At 39.9% G+C, this 17,817-nt stretch overlaps 2 protein-coding genes across 2 annotated transcripts in view; both read right to left on the bottom strand.

Moving 5' to 3' along the window:
- trim62.1 (tripartite motif containing 62, tandem duplicate 1) overlaps nucleotides 1–7,664 on the bottom strand; it is a 41,820-nt gene extending 34,156 nt beyond the window's left edge. The window contains exons 1-2 of the mRNA XM_073468825.1: nucleotides 7,606–7,664; nucleotides 5,530–6,088 (exon numbers count right to left, since the gene is read on the bottom strand). Coding sequence (XP_073324926.1) covers nucleotides 5,530–5,937 — 408 coding nt within the window. The 5' untranslated portion in view covers nucleotides 5,938–6,088; nucleotides 7,606–7,664. The remainder of the gene's footprint in view (nucleotides 1–5,529; nucleotides 6,089–7,605) is intronic.
- A 1,395-nt stretch (nucleotides 7,665–9,059) lies between these two features.
- On the bottom strand, nucleotides 9,060–15,716 carry tnfrsf1b (tumor necrosis factor receptor superfamily, member 1B). The gene is given in 11 exon segments (XM_073468362.1): nucleotides 9,060–9,422; nucleotides 9,424–9,738; nucleotides 9,823–9,881; nucleotides 10,056–10,139; nucleotides 10,253–10,390; nucleotides 10,422–10,537; nucleotides 10,615–10,708; nucleotides 11,445–11,603; nucleotides 11,717–11,842; nucleotides 14,041–14,146; nucleotides 15,635–15,716. Coding segments are annotated over 11 exon segments (1,512 nt in total). The 5' UTR covers nucleotides 15,686–15,716; the 3' UTR covers nucleotides 9,060–9,158.
- Between the last annotated feature and the right edge of the window lie 2,101 nt (nucleotides 15,717–17,817).

Genomic DNA, 17,817 nt, shown 5'->3' with positions numbered 1-17,817 from the left:
ATCCAGCGGTCTCATGCTTACAAATGTTGACACACTGTCTCGAATGGTGGTCTCTCGCTTGACAGCCATCTTGCCTGGCTGTGATGACATCACTATCCCCTGTAGACTGGGCTACAAAATCATGATTCCAAATATTGCCAAATTTTAAACGGAGTGCACACATTCTGCTCCCCCTCTTCGTGAACTCCTCTTACAGAGGAGTCACAGTTCTGCAGAAGTACACAAATGATGAGTTGTATCACGCAGGCCAATGAGAGAGCAACATATAGAGACACAGAAGCAGAAAGAGTTTAAGCCAGTCCCAAATCCTATGTGCCAAAGGGTTAAACAATTCAACAATTCAACACAAAAAGGCCAAGCTTTGGCTCTCGACCTAGCAAATCCTTTCCCCCTCATCTACAAACTTTCCCACCCTACAAAAACTCTTAAGGTTCATTTTAAAGAGGCCATCGAGCTGGCAGGGGTAGTCACAACACTGGAGCTAATTGCTGCTGCACTTTAACACATCCTCACGATGTTGTTTTGGCACTTTAGTAAAGCATTGTTGAGCCTTATGCTAAAAGTGAAGTTTGTGCCTGCGGGCGCAGCTCTCACACACTTGTTTGTATCTAACACACAGCTCCTGTCTGCTCACTGGAAAGTAAAGAGACGTTAGAGTTGACTAATATCAGTATTTCTTGCACGGGCTCTGTCTTACAACTAATAAATTCAGAGAATAAAGTTCAAAGTGACTGAAGACACGTTCCTAATAAAATTTACTTTGTGATCTCAAACCGTCACAACAACATCTGCGGTCTCGTTCGGATGTTTGTGTTTGTCTAGTAAGGAAGGGATGTTAAGGAACAAACCACCCCACTTGTAGATCTGAAAAGGCCAGTATGCCGAGCTCATCATGGGACACGGTTGTTTTCCGATGGGGCCTCTGTGTACTCGTGCTCTCTTTCAGTATTGTAGATCTGGGAAGCCTCCAAAGCTCCTGCCAGAATACAAAATGCCAGAACGCGGCATTGAAAAGAGCTCCAAGCAGAGGGACAAGCGGGTATCCAAGAAAAGAGAAACATCTTGTGCTGGGCCTAATTACTTCTGCTCCAAGATTACACAGTTTTGACCTTTCTCAGGCTTCCAGCGCAGAGCCTGATTGGAAATTAAGGAGGACAGCATTGATGTCTTCAGCGCTGTTAATTATATTTAATGCAGAACACAGAAGAACATCTGTAGCTCTATACTCCCCACTAACTCACTATGTTTACATGTAATCTATTAATTAAATTCATTGTACTCCTCTTTTATTTAATGCTTTAATTCTTAATGCACTCCTCACAACCACCTCAGTGGAGGTAATTGGTTTTAATCCAATTAAAGCATTGAGGGTTGAGGAAAAGCAAGACTTATTAACATCTGTTTGTTTGTTGGTTGGTCTGTCAACAGGATTAAACTACTGGTCTGATTTCCATGAAACTTGGATGGATGCACAGAACAGTACCCCATAAACATTTAGTGCAGATCCAGATAACAGGACAGATCCAGAACATTTTTCTCACTTTCTTTAACATTTAACTAAAGCATTTTTTGGACATTTTTGTTAATTTCTCAGGGAATAATGTATAGATCTTGATGGAAAAAAATGTCATATTTCGATGGCTGGTATCTATGAGTGAGTACAATATGATTCAGATCCTACATCTGGTGAGCTTAAGTTATGGTTAAGCAGTTAGAGTTTAGATACTTAAATTAAAGGGGACTGTTGAGCCTTGGTGGAGGTATGCGCTCTACTGAGTGCCATGCTAGTTCACCAAATATGTGTAAACAAGGAATTTATTACCATTGTCAGAACTACAAAATGAAGGAATACTATAGCAAACAAAAAAGATTAGACAGCCGAAAAAGATAGAACGCACTTCAAATGATAATATACAAATAAACAAATATACAAAAGCAATATATATTACAGATTAAGTAAGGTTCTGTGTGATGGTTGGGACATGCTGTATGTACTGGACATTGTGTGCAAAGATGCTGATAAGTCCAGTGCAAAGAGTTGTTTAGATAAAAAAAAGCATGAAAGCTGCAGGAACAACTCTCAGTGTAACAGTTGTTGTTATTGCCAGTCAACTTACAATCTGTATAGTTGCAAAACCTCTTCTAGAGCTCGACTGATATACTGGTCAGCCAATATCAGCCTATCACAGCGACATCGGTATCGTCATTTGTTGTTCAATTTGTGCTGGCATGAATACTTATTTTTCTTTTTACAGTAAGGCTTACAAGTGTTTTGTGTTCTATTGGCCAAAAAATTGACATTCTAATACTCCCCAATATTGGCATCGGCTCCAAGAATTGAGTATTGGTCGTGCTCTCATCTCTTCGACACTCGTTGCAATTTTTCTGGCTCTGGCACAGAAAGATAATTCTCAGTTCTTAGTCCACCTGCTCACAAAGCTCTGATCGGCTTGGTTGTATTTCTGGCAGGTGTCTATCAGCACAACACCAGACCTACTTCAATCTCTGAAAAATCAGAGGTGCCGTCAGCTTCTGGAAATCTATAAACAGGCAAATGTTAGGGCAATATAACCTAAAATCTAGAGCAATAAATAAGGATGTAACAAATATATTTTCACAGTATTTATTTGTGGAACAGCTTAAAGCAATGATTACCTTTTATAAATAAGTGCATTACATTTCTTTTTCTTTAGTTCTGAAGTTTGACTTCTGGCCTGGACTGTCAGCTGTTTGGTTGACTGAGCTTCAGATTAAATGTCATTGGCTGCTATAGATATTCTCAGTTTAAATATGTGGATCACTGGCTGAAAATTCTGGCATGAGTAAATTTAGCCATTCATGGTGTCACTGAAGAAATAAATTACAAAAACAAATATTTTTCATTGATTGTGTCTCATCACTTCTGTCTGGTGTAGTTTATAATTCAGCTGCAGTCTGCATTTAAACCTGCCCATTGATTCAGAGCACTGAGGGCAAAATGAGCTTGACAGCGTCAAAGATATACTTTCAGAGGAGTGTAAGAGGTCAGTGTAATGAATAGTCAAAGGCAGAGGCCATCTTATTGATACAGTGTCTGGCACAGACTATGCATAATAGACATAGGCATAACATTCAAGGTTATAGAGTCTGTCATATTTTAGAAATGTGGACATAAAGCAAAGATTTTAAAAGAAACTCAAATTTCTGAATCACCAAAACTCACGGATTATGTTAGGGTGACACCCACTGTGGACTGAGCTATAAAACCTTAAATACTGTGTGTTAACCATCAACACTTTGCTCTGTTTCTTATCAGAGAGTACACCTTGCTGTCTGCCAAGAAAACAGGAAACCAAATGTTTTCATGTTACAGTTCTAAATATCCTTATCGGTAACCACAAGCTCAAGAAGTGAGGCAGACTACATGAAATAAGACTGGAATGTGTTTCCTTGCATACTGGAGCAAAGAAGGAACGGGATTAGGAGCTTTGTTTCACAGTTATTGGATTTTGGCTCCGTGGGAAATGAATTATCCAAACAGTGAGAGGAAAGAAAACACTGAACCCTTAATGTGGAAAAAAATCAGTCAGTGCAAACACACATGACACATTAACATACACTTGGTAGGGAAGCTCACATCTTTAAAGTCACTGTCATGAAAAATATCCTTGATCTAAACTTTTTGGGTTCTAACTCTTTACAACTGCTTGTGCACTGGCTCTTCCTTACTTGCAGAGTCCTTCACTGAGACAAGCCACAATTTATCCATAATACATCTAACATTACATTACATATAGTTCTGTCTTTTGTTCCGTCAACATCAGACTACCAGGGAACATTTAGAGAATCAATTTTTGACAGTTTGATTCTGATGTAAATCAATCTTTTTACCCACCCCTAGCCAACAGTTTGCAAGGCTGTGGTAGAGACACATGTCCAAAAGAAAAGCCACATTTCTGGTCAAAAAGAGAAACACACCTACTTTTAAACATTATGAAAGACTTGGATATGCACAACTAGGACTCTGCAATATACTGACATTATATCGTGATTGTGATATGAGACTGTTTATCATCTTAGATATCTATATCTAAGTGATGTGATGTGTCAAGTGTCGTCATTTCCTGGTTTTAAAGGCTGCATTGCAGTAAAGTGATGTCATTTTCTGAACTTATCAGACTGTTCTATTTGTTCTAGTACTTGTCTTTAGCCATTTAGTCATGATATCCACATCACTGATGATTATCTATCAAACATCAATCAACAGGGAGGCTGTGTTGACATGGTGGAAAGCTTAGAAAAAATTAAATTGTGATGCTAAAAAGCAACACCGTAGCCCCCCAGGGTTTTGCTCTCAGCCCCCGCCTGTTCACACTGTACACCCACGACTGAACTCCCACACATCAGGAGAACTCTATAGTGAAGTATGCGGATGACACCATCATCATCAGCCACATTACAAGCAACGATGAGAGTTCATATCACGAGGAATTCAACAATCTTGCATAGTGGTGCACAGAGAACAATCTACTGCCCAACGTCAGCAAAACCAAGGAACTGACAGTTGATTTTATAAAAAAAGGAGGCAAAGACACACACCCCTGTCTACATCAGTGCAGCTGATTTGGAGGAGGTGAACAGTTTGTTCATTACACATCACCACCCTGATTAAAAAAAAACACAGAAAAGGCTCTAACTCCTTTGGAAACGTAAGAGGGCTAAATTTCAGAGCCAAATTCTTGTCAGCTTTTACAGAGGAGCAATAGACAGCATCCTGACTGGAAACATCACAAACTGGCATTAGTCGTGCACAGCCCAGGACAGGAAGGCTCTACAGTGGGTGAAGTGAGATGTCTGCACAGAACCCAAAGGATACTAAAAGACAACACCCACCACAGCCACAGTCTGTTCACCCAAAAGATACAGAAGTATCCGCTGCCATACCACCAGACTACAGAGCAGCTCCAGCCATTCCACTTTTCCATATTTTGACGTGATAAAAGACATGTTGGGTCATGTTAATCAGAGTACACACGGCTGTACGTGAACAGTGGAATAATAGTTCTCATTAGCCATGTTTACAGCTGAGAAGGAATACTGTCTTTTTTCAAATAAAGGCAAAAAACTGCATATTTTTTAATGTAAACAGTCAGTTTTTTATTTGTTGTTGTACTTTTTATGATCATGAAAAGCAGGTTTATTTCTGTCTAAAAACCCTTTACTTTAGGAGGAATAACACCTAACTGAACTCACAGATGAGACAGGTAATGTGGGCATCAGGGAGGGAAAAATAAATTAGATATATTTCAGTCCTCAGCACCTACTGTACTGAAAGTACTCATGAGCAAAGCACTAAATCCCCGAACTGCTTGAGTGGAGCTGCTCTGTGGTAGCAGAGGACTGAGGCTGAACTGTCTGGGCAGCTCCCACAGGGTGAATGAGTGCAACTGCCTGAATGTGGCACAGAGTGCTGATGGTTTTTAAGAAAATGTCAGCCTCTACCTTGTTAATGAGCTGTCAGAGTGAGTGTGTGTGTGTGCTATAGCTGACCTGTATCTCCTCGTAAGCCTCGTCAATAGTGGTTACTTGGTGCTGCTCGTGTAGCGCCGGCTCGTCGCAGAAGAAGCACACCAGACTCTTGTCGGTGAGGCAGAAGAGCTTGACCTTTTCGTGGTCCTTGCAGGGGTAGGAGCTCCTCTGGGCGTTGAGGATGGCGTCCAGCGGGAAGGCCGAGTAGCGCTCCACAATGTTGGACAACTTGAGACTAGGCGAGAGGAGAGGGTCGGCGAAGGTCCTCCGGCACTCAGGGCAGTCCCTCGTTCCGTGAGGCTCCTGCCTGCTCCAGTGCTCGGTGATGCACTTCCTGCAGAAGTAGTGCTCGCAGCCAAAGCTGACGGGGTCCTGGTAGATACTGAGGCAGATGGAACAGAGGAGCTCGTCCTTCAGACAGCAAGCCATTTGCAAACACGGAGACTGAGCGGCATCTAAGAGGGCAATTCTCTGGAGCGGAGTATAATTGGTTTAATCTTCAAGTAAGTGGTTCACTTCCTCCATGTGAGAGTTGACTGACAAGATCTTCAGGAATCTTAGGATTTCAGCTTGAATATCTCTGTTGAAATATGACAGAAGACAACAATCAGATGCCACAAATATTTCATTATGCACCTAGTGAATGGTCTAATACATTATAACAAAGAAATCATTAACAGGAGCGGATTCTTCTGGTTACACATTAACAAAACGTACTTCAACGAGGTCCAATTTAACTTTCAATTTTATGTATAGAGATTTCAGTGGATGTTAATTTTGGCTATACTTGGTTTAAAAGTAGTGTTTTAACAATTAGTTAAAAAAAAAATTTGCTTTAATCTATCAGCAACCATTGATTGAACCATTTGATTAATAACCAATTAAGAACTAACTGTTTAAGTAATTTTTAAGCAAAAAGACTAAAAAATCTACAGGTTCCAGCTTCTTAAATCTGAATATTTGTTTTCTTAGTCTTTGTGATAGCATATTGAATACCTCTGGGTTTTGGACTGTCAGTGAGGCAATAATACTTATCTTAAAAAGGGGCACTATGTAGTTTTTGGAGAAGAAACTCAAACTCAGAATTTTAATATTTACAATATGAATGAGGTTATAATAGAAATTCAGAAATTATTTGATTAAAATTCCTTCCCCAAAACTACACAGTGAACCTTTAAGATGTCGCCTTGGATTCTGGAATAATTTGATATTTTTCACAACTTTCTGACATTTAATAGCAATCGTTAACATTTTATGACTGATTTCATGTGAATCAATCATGTATAACGAAAATAGTCCAATTTAAAGCACTTTTACACAAAGAGTAGCCTACATAAGTGTTCAAATCCGCTTAAAAACCAGCACTATCATGTGATGATATGAGACATAACCTGTAACATGTCCTAAGCTGCTCTTGTAACCTTACTTCTTCATCAATAAAACCACAACTCTTTTTAAAATGCTATCATTTAGCTTCTCACGAGAGAAGATGCAATCTAGTTTCACTTTCCCCTCACCTGTGCAAACACCTGAACATTTGGGTGGCTTTATCAAAAATACTTCCCCTCCACCTCCACCTCCACCTCCTAAATCCACTCCCCCTCTCATTGTGGAGGGTTTGTTGATCACAGCCAACTGTTAGCACCAACCGACAGGCAAACAGGGAAACACCTGCAGCGGTATTATCTCCGCTGCTGTCTTCCTCCTACCCCCGGTGTGGAGGAGCTTCCTTTTAATTCCCTTCTCAAGAGGGGTTCAACAGCCTGGACTGGAGTTTTCTAATTCGTACCATCTACCACAAACTGTCGAGTCGACATCTGTGCTGTAATTTAGCGTAAATGCTATTTAATTGGCTTCCCCCACCTTGCTCGTAAGCTGGATTTGTAAACATAACCGACCAGGACCACGACACCACCAACCACAGAGGGAGGATGAGAGGGGGGCAGAGACACAGAAAAAGAGGCGAAACACTCATTTTAAAAGCTACATATCTTCAAAGCTGGCGTCTGGGGAAGTGCGTGAGAGATGTGGGTGCCTGAGTGTGACAATTCCTAAACGAAGGAAGTGATAGAGAGAGAGATAAAAGCAACAACTCACCAGCCTCAGTAGCGACTTCAGCGGCTCCGATGCAAGTGTCTTTCAGGAAGGAAGGTAACACACAGCGGCAACAGACGCTACCAACTGTGTCGAAAGACAGGGGGGTGTTAGCGATAGTATTTACATAAATAACTGCTTCGATGATTACGTCGATGAATATGTTATGAAAAAGGAATAGAGGTTCATTTTTATATATTTTAGAAATTGAAGTGATTTGGTGAGTGAATCCAAGGCTGAAAAAAAAAGCAAAAATATCAAGTTGGATCCCACTCTAACAATGGAGTGGCTCAGTGTGGCTCCTCTCCCCTCCTTCTCCCGGTTAGCATCGCTGCTTAGCTACCTTGATTTTTACAACAAATAAACCCACTAAAATACGACAAAAGCACCTGAATACGTCGAGTAAACTGTTTTACTTAAAACAAAATAAGTGTAGGAGCTGGTATCAAAATGGACTGCGAGTGTTCAATGAGCCGAGAAAGAGAGGAGCTTCAACAGGCTGCAGTGTCCGCCTTCAACCAGCAGGGGACAGCAGCGTCCACAGAAAACACCATGCTCTTTCCAGGACAGGTGTAGAGCAAGAATGATTATTTTCTTTCACAATATTTGGACTATTTGGACCTGGAATTATTATAAAATTAGATGTATAAGTATATTCTGTACATTTTGGTTACATATTAAGATTAGAAATCGACATACTTTTCTGGCAAGTTATAAATCAAGAACAAAAATTGTAAATTTGACATGTATGGGCAGTGTTGTATTAGTGTGTTAAAATGTTACTACTTGAGTAAAAGTTCAAAAGTATGATACTAACTGTACTTAAGTATCGAAAGTAATTCTCTAGCAATAAATGTAGTTAATCAAAAGTACAAGTAAAAGTAAATCATACATTTATGTATAGAATATATACTAGGGGTCAACTCATTATCGACCGTCATTATAACATCCAGTATTCAGCGTTTCTCTGTTTTGTTTTGTTTTTTTTTAAATCTGATTTCTGATCAACTAAATTTAAAAATGTTCTTCTTTGGCTCTGATGGTAATCTGCAAAATAACTACTAACAAAAGTTATCAAATAAATTAAGTTGAAAGTACAATATTTGCCTCTAAAATGTAGTGGAGTGGAGTATACAGTTGCAGAGAAGTACCTCAAATTTGTACTTGGGTAAATGTACTTGGTTACATTCCACCACTGTGTATGGGATATATCTTTATATGGGATAAGTTGGAGGTGGGGCTGTAATTTAATACTCTTGTAAAGACTTATGATGACTGCCGACTGCATCATAATTTATTTCTTTAATTTGCAATAATTTGTACTTGCTCCACACGACTAAAGGAAAGACAATATTCACATCTTTATTTACAGCATACTATATATACATATAAACACACAAAGAGCCAGTTAATGACTTTCATATGGAAACAGAATAAAGGTTTAAGCCTGTTTTCTTTACCTACATGTGCATCTACTGGTCAGATTGTTTTCAATGTTATATCATGACACAGAGCAAAAACAAATGTATTTATCAGTCTTTCACGCAGGTGACTCTTCATGAACTGTAACTTGCAGTTTCCTGCACTGACGTCAGTGATTGTTTGCCGGCTTCTTGCTGTGGGATGCTAAAGGACTGCTCTTCCTCTCCAAAGGGGAGTTTAGAGTCTACTCCAAAGGGGAGTTTAGAGTCTACTCCAAAGGGGAGTTTAGAGTCTACATGCATCAAGTCTGTGGGTGTGACGGGAGTTGTCCCGCCGGACCCGTTTCCTATGTGGATATTGATGTTGACATTGAATTGGGGACTGGTGGCCGGGGGGGTTGGTGATCTGTGGGCTGGTGGGCTGAGAGGAGTACTGTGTGGGGATGCTGGTCTGGGGATTAACAGGATCTATGTTTGAAAGTAAAGGCATGGGCTCAGACAAAGCACAGTGTGGATCCTGAAGAGCTACGGTGGACTGCAAAGGGCCGATGGACTCAAAGCTGCTGCAGCCGTCTGTTCTGGTTGAAGCTTCAGTACTGCTACTGGACTGACTCTGGTCACTGTAGGCTTCCCCTTTCACCAGCAGACAATGCTGTTCTGGGGAGGTTTCTGTGAATGAAGTCAGCTGTGCTTCCCCCAAATAACCTGGATTAATCTGCAGTAGAAAGACATGGAAAGGTTTATTCTCTGTACTCTGTATGACCACAATTATATTCAAAGGGATTCAAGGATGACTCACTTTATCACCAATCTCACAATTTCCATTTGCATCCACTTTAGGGTGAAATTTCGCAGGGTCTGGGCAAAAAAGCAGAGTGTACCGTAAGTAAGGTTGTGATAGCAATCATTATGTTTCAACATCATATCATTCTAGATTTCAAGTTGAAAATAAATACAGTATCATATGCATACCATCAGAGCTTTTCTACAAAACAAGAACATGATTAATGCAATTTTTTTCAGCATAGTTACCTTTCTTCCAGTGTTTTTTCCAACAGAACAGCAGAATGATGGCAATGCAAAGAAGCATAACTCCAACAGTCGAAAGGATTGCAGCTAATAGAGAGAAAAACAACACAGAGGCCAAAAGAGAGAAATGTTGAGATACTGATCAGACCTCACAGCTTTCTCATAATGACTGCTTCGAAACACCAAATCAGTTACTGTACCAAGTGTGTTGTCAGATGCTGTGCTTGGTGGTGGGCTTTTTGTTGATTGGTTGAACCCTGCCTCTGAAACAGAGGTGCTGATAGACGGTGTGGAGTTTGTCGGCCCACGTTGAGTCTTTGAGTCTGAGGACTGCACTCATCACTGTACTTGCAGCTGTAGACACATTCTCAATATGAGGGTCTTTTGTTGGGCTTTGGGGCTGTGTGTTGGATCTTATGTCCTGACGTTTACACACGTTGTCTGAGGTAGCATCACCTTTTCTGACAACAACCCTCCCATGACAACTAGAAAGGAACAGAGAGAAGTTAAAAATCTGAGCATCCAAAACAGATGTATACAGATGTGGCTGTCCTTCACTCACTCTGTATGAGGCCGACAGCGATCCGTGTAGGAGGCCGTATCAGAGAAGGTCCCATTGGGGCACCGTTCACAAATCACATTTGTGTTAGCTGTCCCTGAGAACAACACGCAAACATGCTGCCATTTACTAAAATTTCACTGTCAGACATGGAAACATGACAGCAATCAATTGAGCATGAAGTTATCATAAATTCAGGATGCATCGTATTGACAAGGCAACAAGTATTTTAAAAAAGAAATCAACTTTTGTCACCATTTTTTCCCGCTAGAGCCTCTCACAGAGGACTGTCTATTTAGTGAAAATGATCGTGGCAACAACAGAGAAACACGTTATCAAAAGTGATATTTTACTGTTGGTGGGATTTACACCAAACTTACAGTATATGTAACTCATCTCTAGATGAGTAAAAGTTCTTACACTGGTGATGTTACTACGTCATACATTCGCCTTGTATCTGTCCCGACCAGAAACTCATTTACATTACCTAATGTTACCCCCATGTGAGGTGAACATGTGCAGAAAAAATATATTAATTCAAACCAGAGCGAGACAGTCAGAGTAAGCATTTACACGGTTATAGGCAATAACAGTTTCCTACTGAACAGAAATCAAAGGGAATGACCTTTGCGACATTTATATTTGAGTCCATTCTCATCAAACTGTCGTTCTTTTCTTGACACGTGAGATTTACAATAACTATAAAGGACCATCACCAAAACAAGATGGCTCCTCTTACAAAGGGTTTATCCTGAAGTTTCAAAATGAAATATGTAACAATTGCATTTCTGGTAAATACTGAAACTGTGAGTATTAAAAAGATGGTGCTGTACCTTGTACAGATACTCCATAACCAGCATTGCATTTCTTGTGCCTGCTACATTCTTGGCAGTACTGCCCCTCAGATCCAATGATGCAGTACCTCCCAGGCTGGCACCCACACTTGGACCTTGAGGTAATGGAGCAGTTCTGAACATACCGCAGACCTTTATCTGGTTGTATGTAGAAAAAAATGTTTTGCTTACAGGGATGTCGTGTTAAAAAATAAATAAATAAATAAAGCAAAGCAAAAGATAAATCATAACTTTTTTGTGTAGCTACTGACTTGATTTGCATTTGTTACAGGATAAGCAGTTTGGAGAGAAGTTCCATTTCTCCAAGTACTGTCCCATCGGACAGCGTTCACACTCAGTCTCGTTTGTTTCGGAGCATTCTTGTTTCAGTCGCATTCCTGTTATAATCATGAATGAATCTGCATGTTAGTCACTTTAAATGCATTTATAACAGCACAAGTGCATTGTGATTTCAAAATGTCTACTATCAGATGAAAACTTAAATGTCCCATATTGTAGAAAGTGAGGTTTAATGTCTTTTGCAGGTCTAGGGGCTATATAAATACTGTTCGAGTATCAGCACACTCAGTCCACAGAGAAATGTACAAACTCCATATTCAGAAACTGTCTTTTAATGAGATGTCAGAACTAAACGGTCATCACCCTCAGCCATGCCCCCAGCAAAGCCATGGCTGCATAAACACAGACAGACACTGTGACTGTGTAAAACCACAGTGCCTGCTCAGGCCTATGACAGCTGACCAATCAGAGCAGACTGGGCTTTACAGGAGGTCTTAAAGGGACAGGTACTAAAATGAAGCGTTCAGGCAGAGGGTGAATAAAGATGCAGCAGCAATAGACAGTATGAGAAATATAATTTGTTTTTCGAACATTAAATCATGTAAACATTTTCTAGTAGACATACCAAATAAAGATATGAACCTGAAAATGAGCATAATATGGGACCTTTAAAGATCAGAAGAGAAAGTTGATATTATCTGTCATAATGTTATACCATGATAGTCCCATGCGGTTATCTTGGTTTGACTTGGTTTTTCTGGTTAAACCGTATCACCACATCTTAACCTAGAACAGCGTTCTAGCAGGGGGGAGCAAAGTTCCTGCTCCTCATGAGCTGCAACTTTCTAGTGCTTTTCAAAGCTGAAACACTTTGCCCACTCTGCCCATTGACTGTATTAAACATGAGCGGAGCCTCCAGGTCTGAAAATTGAAGGCATCATAGAAGCTCTTTACATCTACATTATTTCTAATGGCCAGCAGGGGGCGACTCCACTGGTTTCAAAAATAAGTCTGATTGTGTGTAAGCTGATGAGAAAATGAGCTTACTTCTCACTTGATTTGTTACCTCAGTAGACATTTTCCTAATGAGTTTAGTTTAGTCACTAGTTTCAAGTCTTCTTCAACGCAGCATGATGTTCATTTTTTTAATACAGTCCCATTTAGAATAAAATGGACAATAAAGCAGGGAATGCTTGAGGGAATGGCTAACATGCGATTGACAAGTTGATACCACGGAGAACGTCAATCTAGAGGCATAGCAACACAAATCCTCATTTAGTTTAAGCCAATCTGGATCAAAAATTTATTTCTCTCTCTCTATTCTCTACCATACATATTTTGTCTGAAATGAGGTCCCATGGTGGTCTGCCGGAGGGCTGTGTGATCGACTCTCTATTGCTATAGAAGTAGTCAGTTGACAGATGTACAGCTTGAATATTTTAACAGAGAGAGAGCAATGCAACAGCAGTTTTCTGTGCTATCTGCAATCATTAGCATGCCTGGCTAACTAGCTTACCCATAACACTAACTGTTATGGTATTTTAAAAGTGCACTATGTAGTTTTGGGGAAGAAATTTTAATCAGAAGAGACAGATCTTCATGAACTAATATATTATTTTACCTTTTTTATAATTATACCCAAACAAACTAAATAAACTCATGATCATGAGTGGACCTTATTTTCCTCCGAGAACAGTTTGTGTATTAATTTATGAAAAAGATCAATATTCTCGATATTTGTATTATTGCCTCATTATATTGTAAATATTAAAATTCTGAGTTTGAATTTCTTCTCAAAAACTACAGTGTCCCTTTATGTACATTTTAGGGCTAACACTTTTACTGAGGTAAGATCTTTTTGCAGGACTTTTACTTGTAACAAGTATTTCTACACTGTGGTTTTGCTATTTAAAAAGCATTTGAGTACTTCTTTCATCAGTGGTGCCACTGTATCTACTTTGGTACTGCTGTACTGCAAATTCTCATCATTTAACTGCTCATACACAAATACTGTATGATATAAGCTAATGTGAGCTGATACACTGGCGCAGCTGATTTCTCAGTCTGGCTCTAGTTTGAACAAATCATTTTCTCTCAGGATGGAAAAAAAAAATACTGATAAACGTCTTCAGCTACAGTAGGCTCCGCTAATCTTCTTTCACACCTCCACACCCAAGCTTTTACCAGCACGTTTCACGATCTGTGTCTTTCATCTTTTATTCTATACCAATCCAGCTGTGTCTTTCCGTACAGTATGTGCGTGAGCATGAGTCTATGTGTTATTTAAGGAACTTACCAGGGGGGCATTTCTTGCAGCACAGGTTAGAACCGTCTAATAGATACTCTGTTGTTTGGTTGCGACACTTTCCATTTGAGTCTGCCTGATAGGGCTGAGAGCAGACCTGTGGGAAAGAGAGGTGAAACTTAAGAGCAACTCATCTTTGGCTGCTCAGATGAGGATAGTGAAGTACATGAAAGTATTTTCTCGTAACTCTCTGATACACATGAACTGCATTAAGACTAACTCGAATTTCAGGGTAAATTTAGTAATTTTGAAATTACTGATGTGGGAGATATTTGAAGCCCACTTTTGTATCAGCCAGACGTTTTTCCTTGAAATGCACCTGCTCTGAGGTAACAAACAATCCTAGTCAACCAATGATCATAAAGAAAGTCATTTTAAAGTCAACAGTTTAGTCAGAGAAGTTGACCAATGACTGCAAGTTGTTCACGTGTTAAACAGGAGCTTAAAGTAGCACCAGACCACCCACACCTGCACCCACTTTTTCCCTTCTGGTAAAGCTGTTGGCCTGAGCTGCAGACAAACGGGCCGCCTTTGTTCTAAATGTATACAAGGTGCATTTCACCTCCACAGTATCCCTCATTCAAAGTCCTCAGGTGTAGGTCACTGCACAAAGGCATCGATGCAGTATCTCATGTACAACCTCGCTGACACACATACTGTATAAATGTCACACATACAGCTACTAAAACCACAGTGTTGGTGTGCTAAAGAGTCATGACACAGTCGCTGACACACCTGTCCTATGCACACGAGTTGGAAGTCTTTTACCACAATGCCCTCCAATGACAAGCAAAAGTAAGAATATGCTGACGGCTGCAATGTACTTCTCGTATTACAGGAAACAGAGGCGGCAACCTAGAAGCCCTCGTTTCAGAAGCATACACTTCTTTTGTGGTGTGACCAACACAAGATGTGATGATAAAGACTAACCTGTGAAGCTTTGTGTTAATTTTCACGGCCAGTTTATTGAAGAGAACATTCTGTTTTTTCCTCCTTCCCCCTGGCTGCCTGCCTAGACTAACTCAACCTCTTTGACAGGAATGCACAGTGATAAAGGAAGGCAGTAGACAGGGCTGCTGCATCATTTCATGACCGGGGCTCTTAACAATGGGACATTCAGTCCGAAAGTGCATCAGATGCCAAGCAACCGAAACCAAATATTCATACAGGTTCCCCACATTACTATTTGTTAAACTTTACAGTAAGACTTTCTACTGTAATGTGACATTGTCACACTCAGGAACAATCATGAGGTATTGATTCAAAAAAGAGTTTATAAAGAAAAATGAGAAATGAGAAGACGTGACAAAGTTAGACCGACTAGAAACATGTTTAAAAGATTAAATAGATTTACATTCAGAGTTAAGACACAAAAATATGTTTTTAGCAAGTGTGAAAGTGTTAAACTTCACACTTCCTTGAATGAATCCTGAAAGAAACTTAAACTAACAATTCACTCTTTAAGAAGTATGTTGGTCATCGTATGAATCAGAACACTGGCTGATATCCAGCTTGTCCAGAGACTCAGATAAACGCTGCAAACATGCATGACAGACTTCCAGACATAAACACACACAAAGCCTACCTTGGTAGTTTGGGTATTCAAGAGAACCAGCAGTACGAGTATGCCCTTCATTGCTTCCTTTAACCAAGTTAAAGAGTGTGGAGGATGCAGCTACCAGCGTGTGAACTGTACTGATCATTTTACAGAGGCGGGCCAGCAGTCGGTGCAAACAGGATCTATTTCCTTGAACTGATCTGAGTGTTGAAGGAAGGAAACAGTGCAGGCAGGCACTAACCTACATCTGCTGATCTTATATGAAAATCTGTTATGAGGTGAGACAGAGTTTTGATGTGGTTAAAAACTGATCCTGTATTTCCACATATTGATATCTATTGTACACATAGAGCATGAAAATACAGTGAATTCATCGTTTTAACCTACACCTGATTAGAGGACAGATACAGTGCTTGTGAAAAGTTTTCACACCCATTTTGACTTTTGTGTGTGTTGTTGTTTTCAAGATTGAATCCAAGTAGGATCTAATGACCTGTTTGCATGTAACTGCTCCCTTTAACAGGATACATCCAAATCACCAATGAGTCATAATCATTGCAAAACCTGCACTTTACAGAAATCCTTAAAATCCAAAGCCAAAAATCTGCTCCCACAACTGGAATTAAAGATAGTAAGCCCCTTCATGGCAAGTTTATAAATCATGACATTAAATTAATAAATTGACTTGTGTTGTATGAAGGCTGCAGAAAAATCCACAAAAAGAGAACATTTGTTAATTTTCTCAACGCTGTGCCCTGTGTGATTCAATTGTACGTATTGGTTCAAATGTGCTACACTAACTTCTTGTCCATAACAAAACAGGAAGTGGACTGACTTAGATGCAGTGCAGTCACAAAGCCCAGCATGAGGTGCCACATCGACTGTAATAACAATTGTTTTAGTTTTCACAGCATGTGAAACAGGATGTCAGTGGAATTTAGAAAGTGGTTTTCTGAAGAATTTAATCATGCAGCTTGGTTTCTGCGCTGTGGCAGGATACTGTAGCTGATATGTAGATAATAAACGTGATGTCACACATTCGTGAAGCAGAGGACCTGGGTTAACCTAAAAAGAAGGCACTGAAAACCAACATCATCTCCCAACTCCAACTGCCTGAGGCCAAACATACTTTGGCCTGAGGCATGGGAATAGCTCAAACAAAGGTGAAAAGGTTCATTGTTGGTGAATAAAACAACACTCTCTGGTCAGTCTTCAGTGTCTTAAAATGAATTACAGTACTGGTACCTGGTAGGCAATACAACTATTTTCCACCAACAAGGAACCAGTTCTGTTTCTGTTCGCACACCTTATTTTTAACTGTAATTTTATTTATCTTATTCCATTGCACCTAAGAAAAAAGTACATAGTAGACCAGTAAAAAGAAACAGAATACAAACAGTACATAAATTGGGAATTAAGAAAACAATAACTTCAGAAAGAAATGTGCAGGACGAGCCAATCATAAGGGCCTCATAAGGCCCTCCTAAGGTGATCCGTTCTGAGCTTTTTGACTGAAAGTTGGTTCCCACCAATAACCAAACATAGCAGATTTTTTACATGACTTGAAGTGTGAACTGAAGTGGGCGTGTCATATTCAACAGGTCGTTGAGAATTGTGCACCTCCTTCCGTCAATGATGCGTCCTTGATTACTATCGTTCCGCTCGAAACTGGTGGAAACGTGAGGGTTGGTTCTCTAGATGGCAGCAAGATTCAAGAATCCAAGCAAATTTTGGTGGCAAAGTGGTATCTGTGTCAGTTGTCCACCCTTTTCTACTGGTCTTGGTATACCCATGAGAACAAGGTCATAAAGAGAAAACACCAAAATCCAGTCAGAACCAATTTCAGACAAACAATTCTAAAGAACCTGGAGGTGCTCTCATCTTAGAAAACTCAGAAATTTCATTTTCAAACACAACTGTACTCTACTGACTTCTGTAGTTAAAACATGTCTTGTCTTGTTTAATTCACAGTACTGTATGTTTGCTGATGTCGTGCCTAGATTAATGTCCTAATGTTTCCTGTGTGAGATGTTGACATTTCACAATAAAGTTCCCCCTCCCACATCCTCATTATTTCTCTGGTGTTCAAGTACAACAGAAGCAGCCCTGTGCCTATATTGTGGTCTTGTTGTATTTTCTCTGCTGTATTAAACTTCTTTTATCGTGTAATTATGAAGCGATTTTTAGGATCATACCTTAAAAACGTGACT

Source organism: Pagrus major, chromosome 6 (assembly GCF_040436345.1).
Source record: "Pagrus major chromosome 6, Pma_NU_1.0".
NCBI classification, from domain to species: domain Eukaryota; kingdom Metazoa; phylum Chordata; class Actinopteri; order Spariformes; family Sparidae; genus Pagrus; species Pagrus major.
The sequence above is the reverse complement of the archived record's forward strand: the minus strand, read 5'-3'. Positions and strand labels throughout refer to the sequence as shown.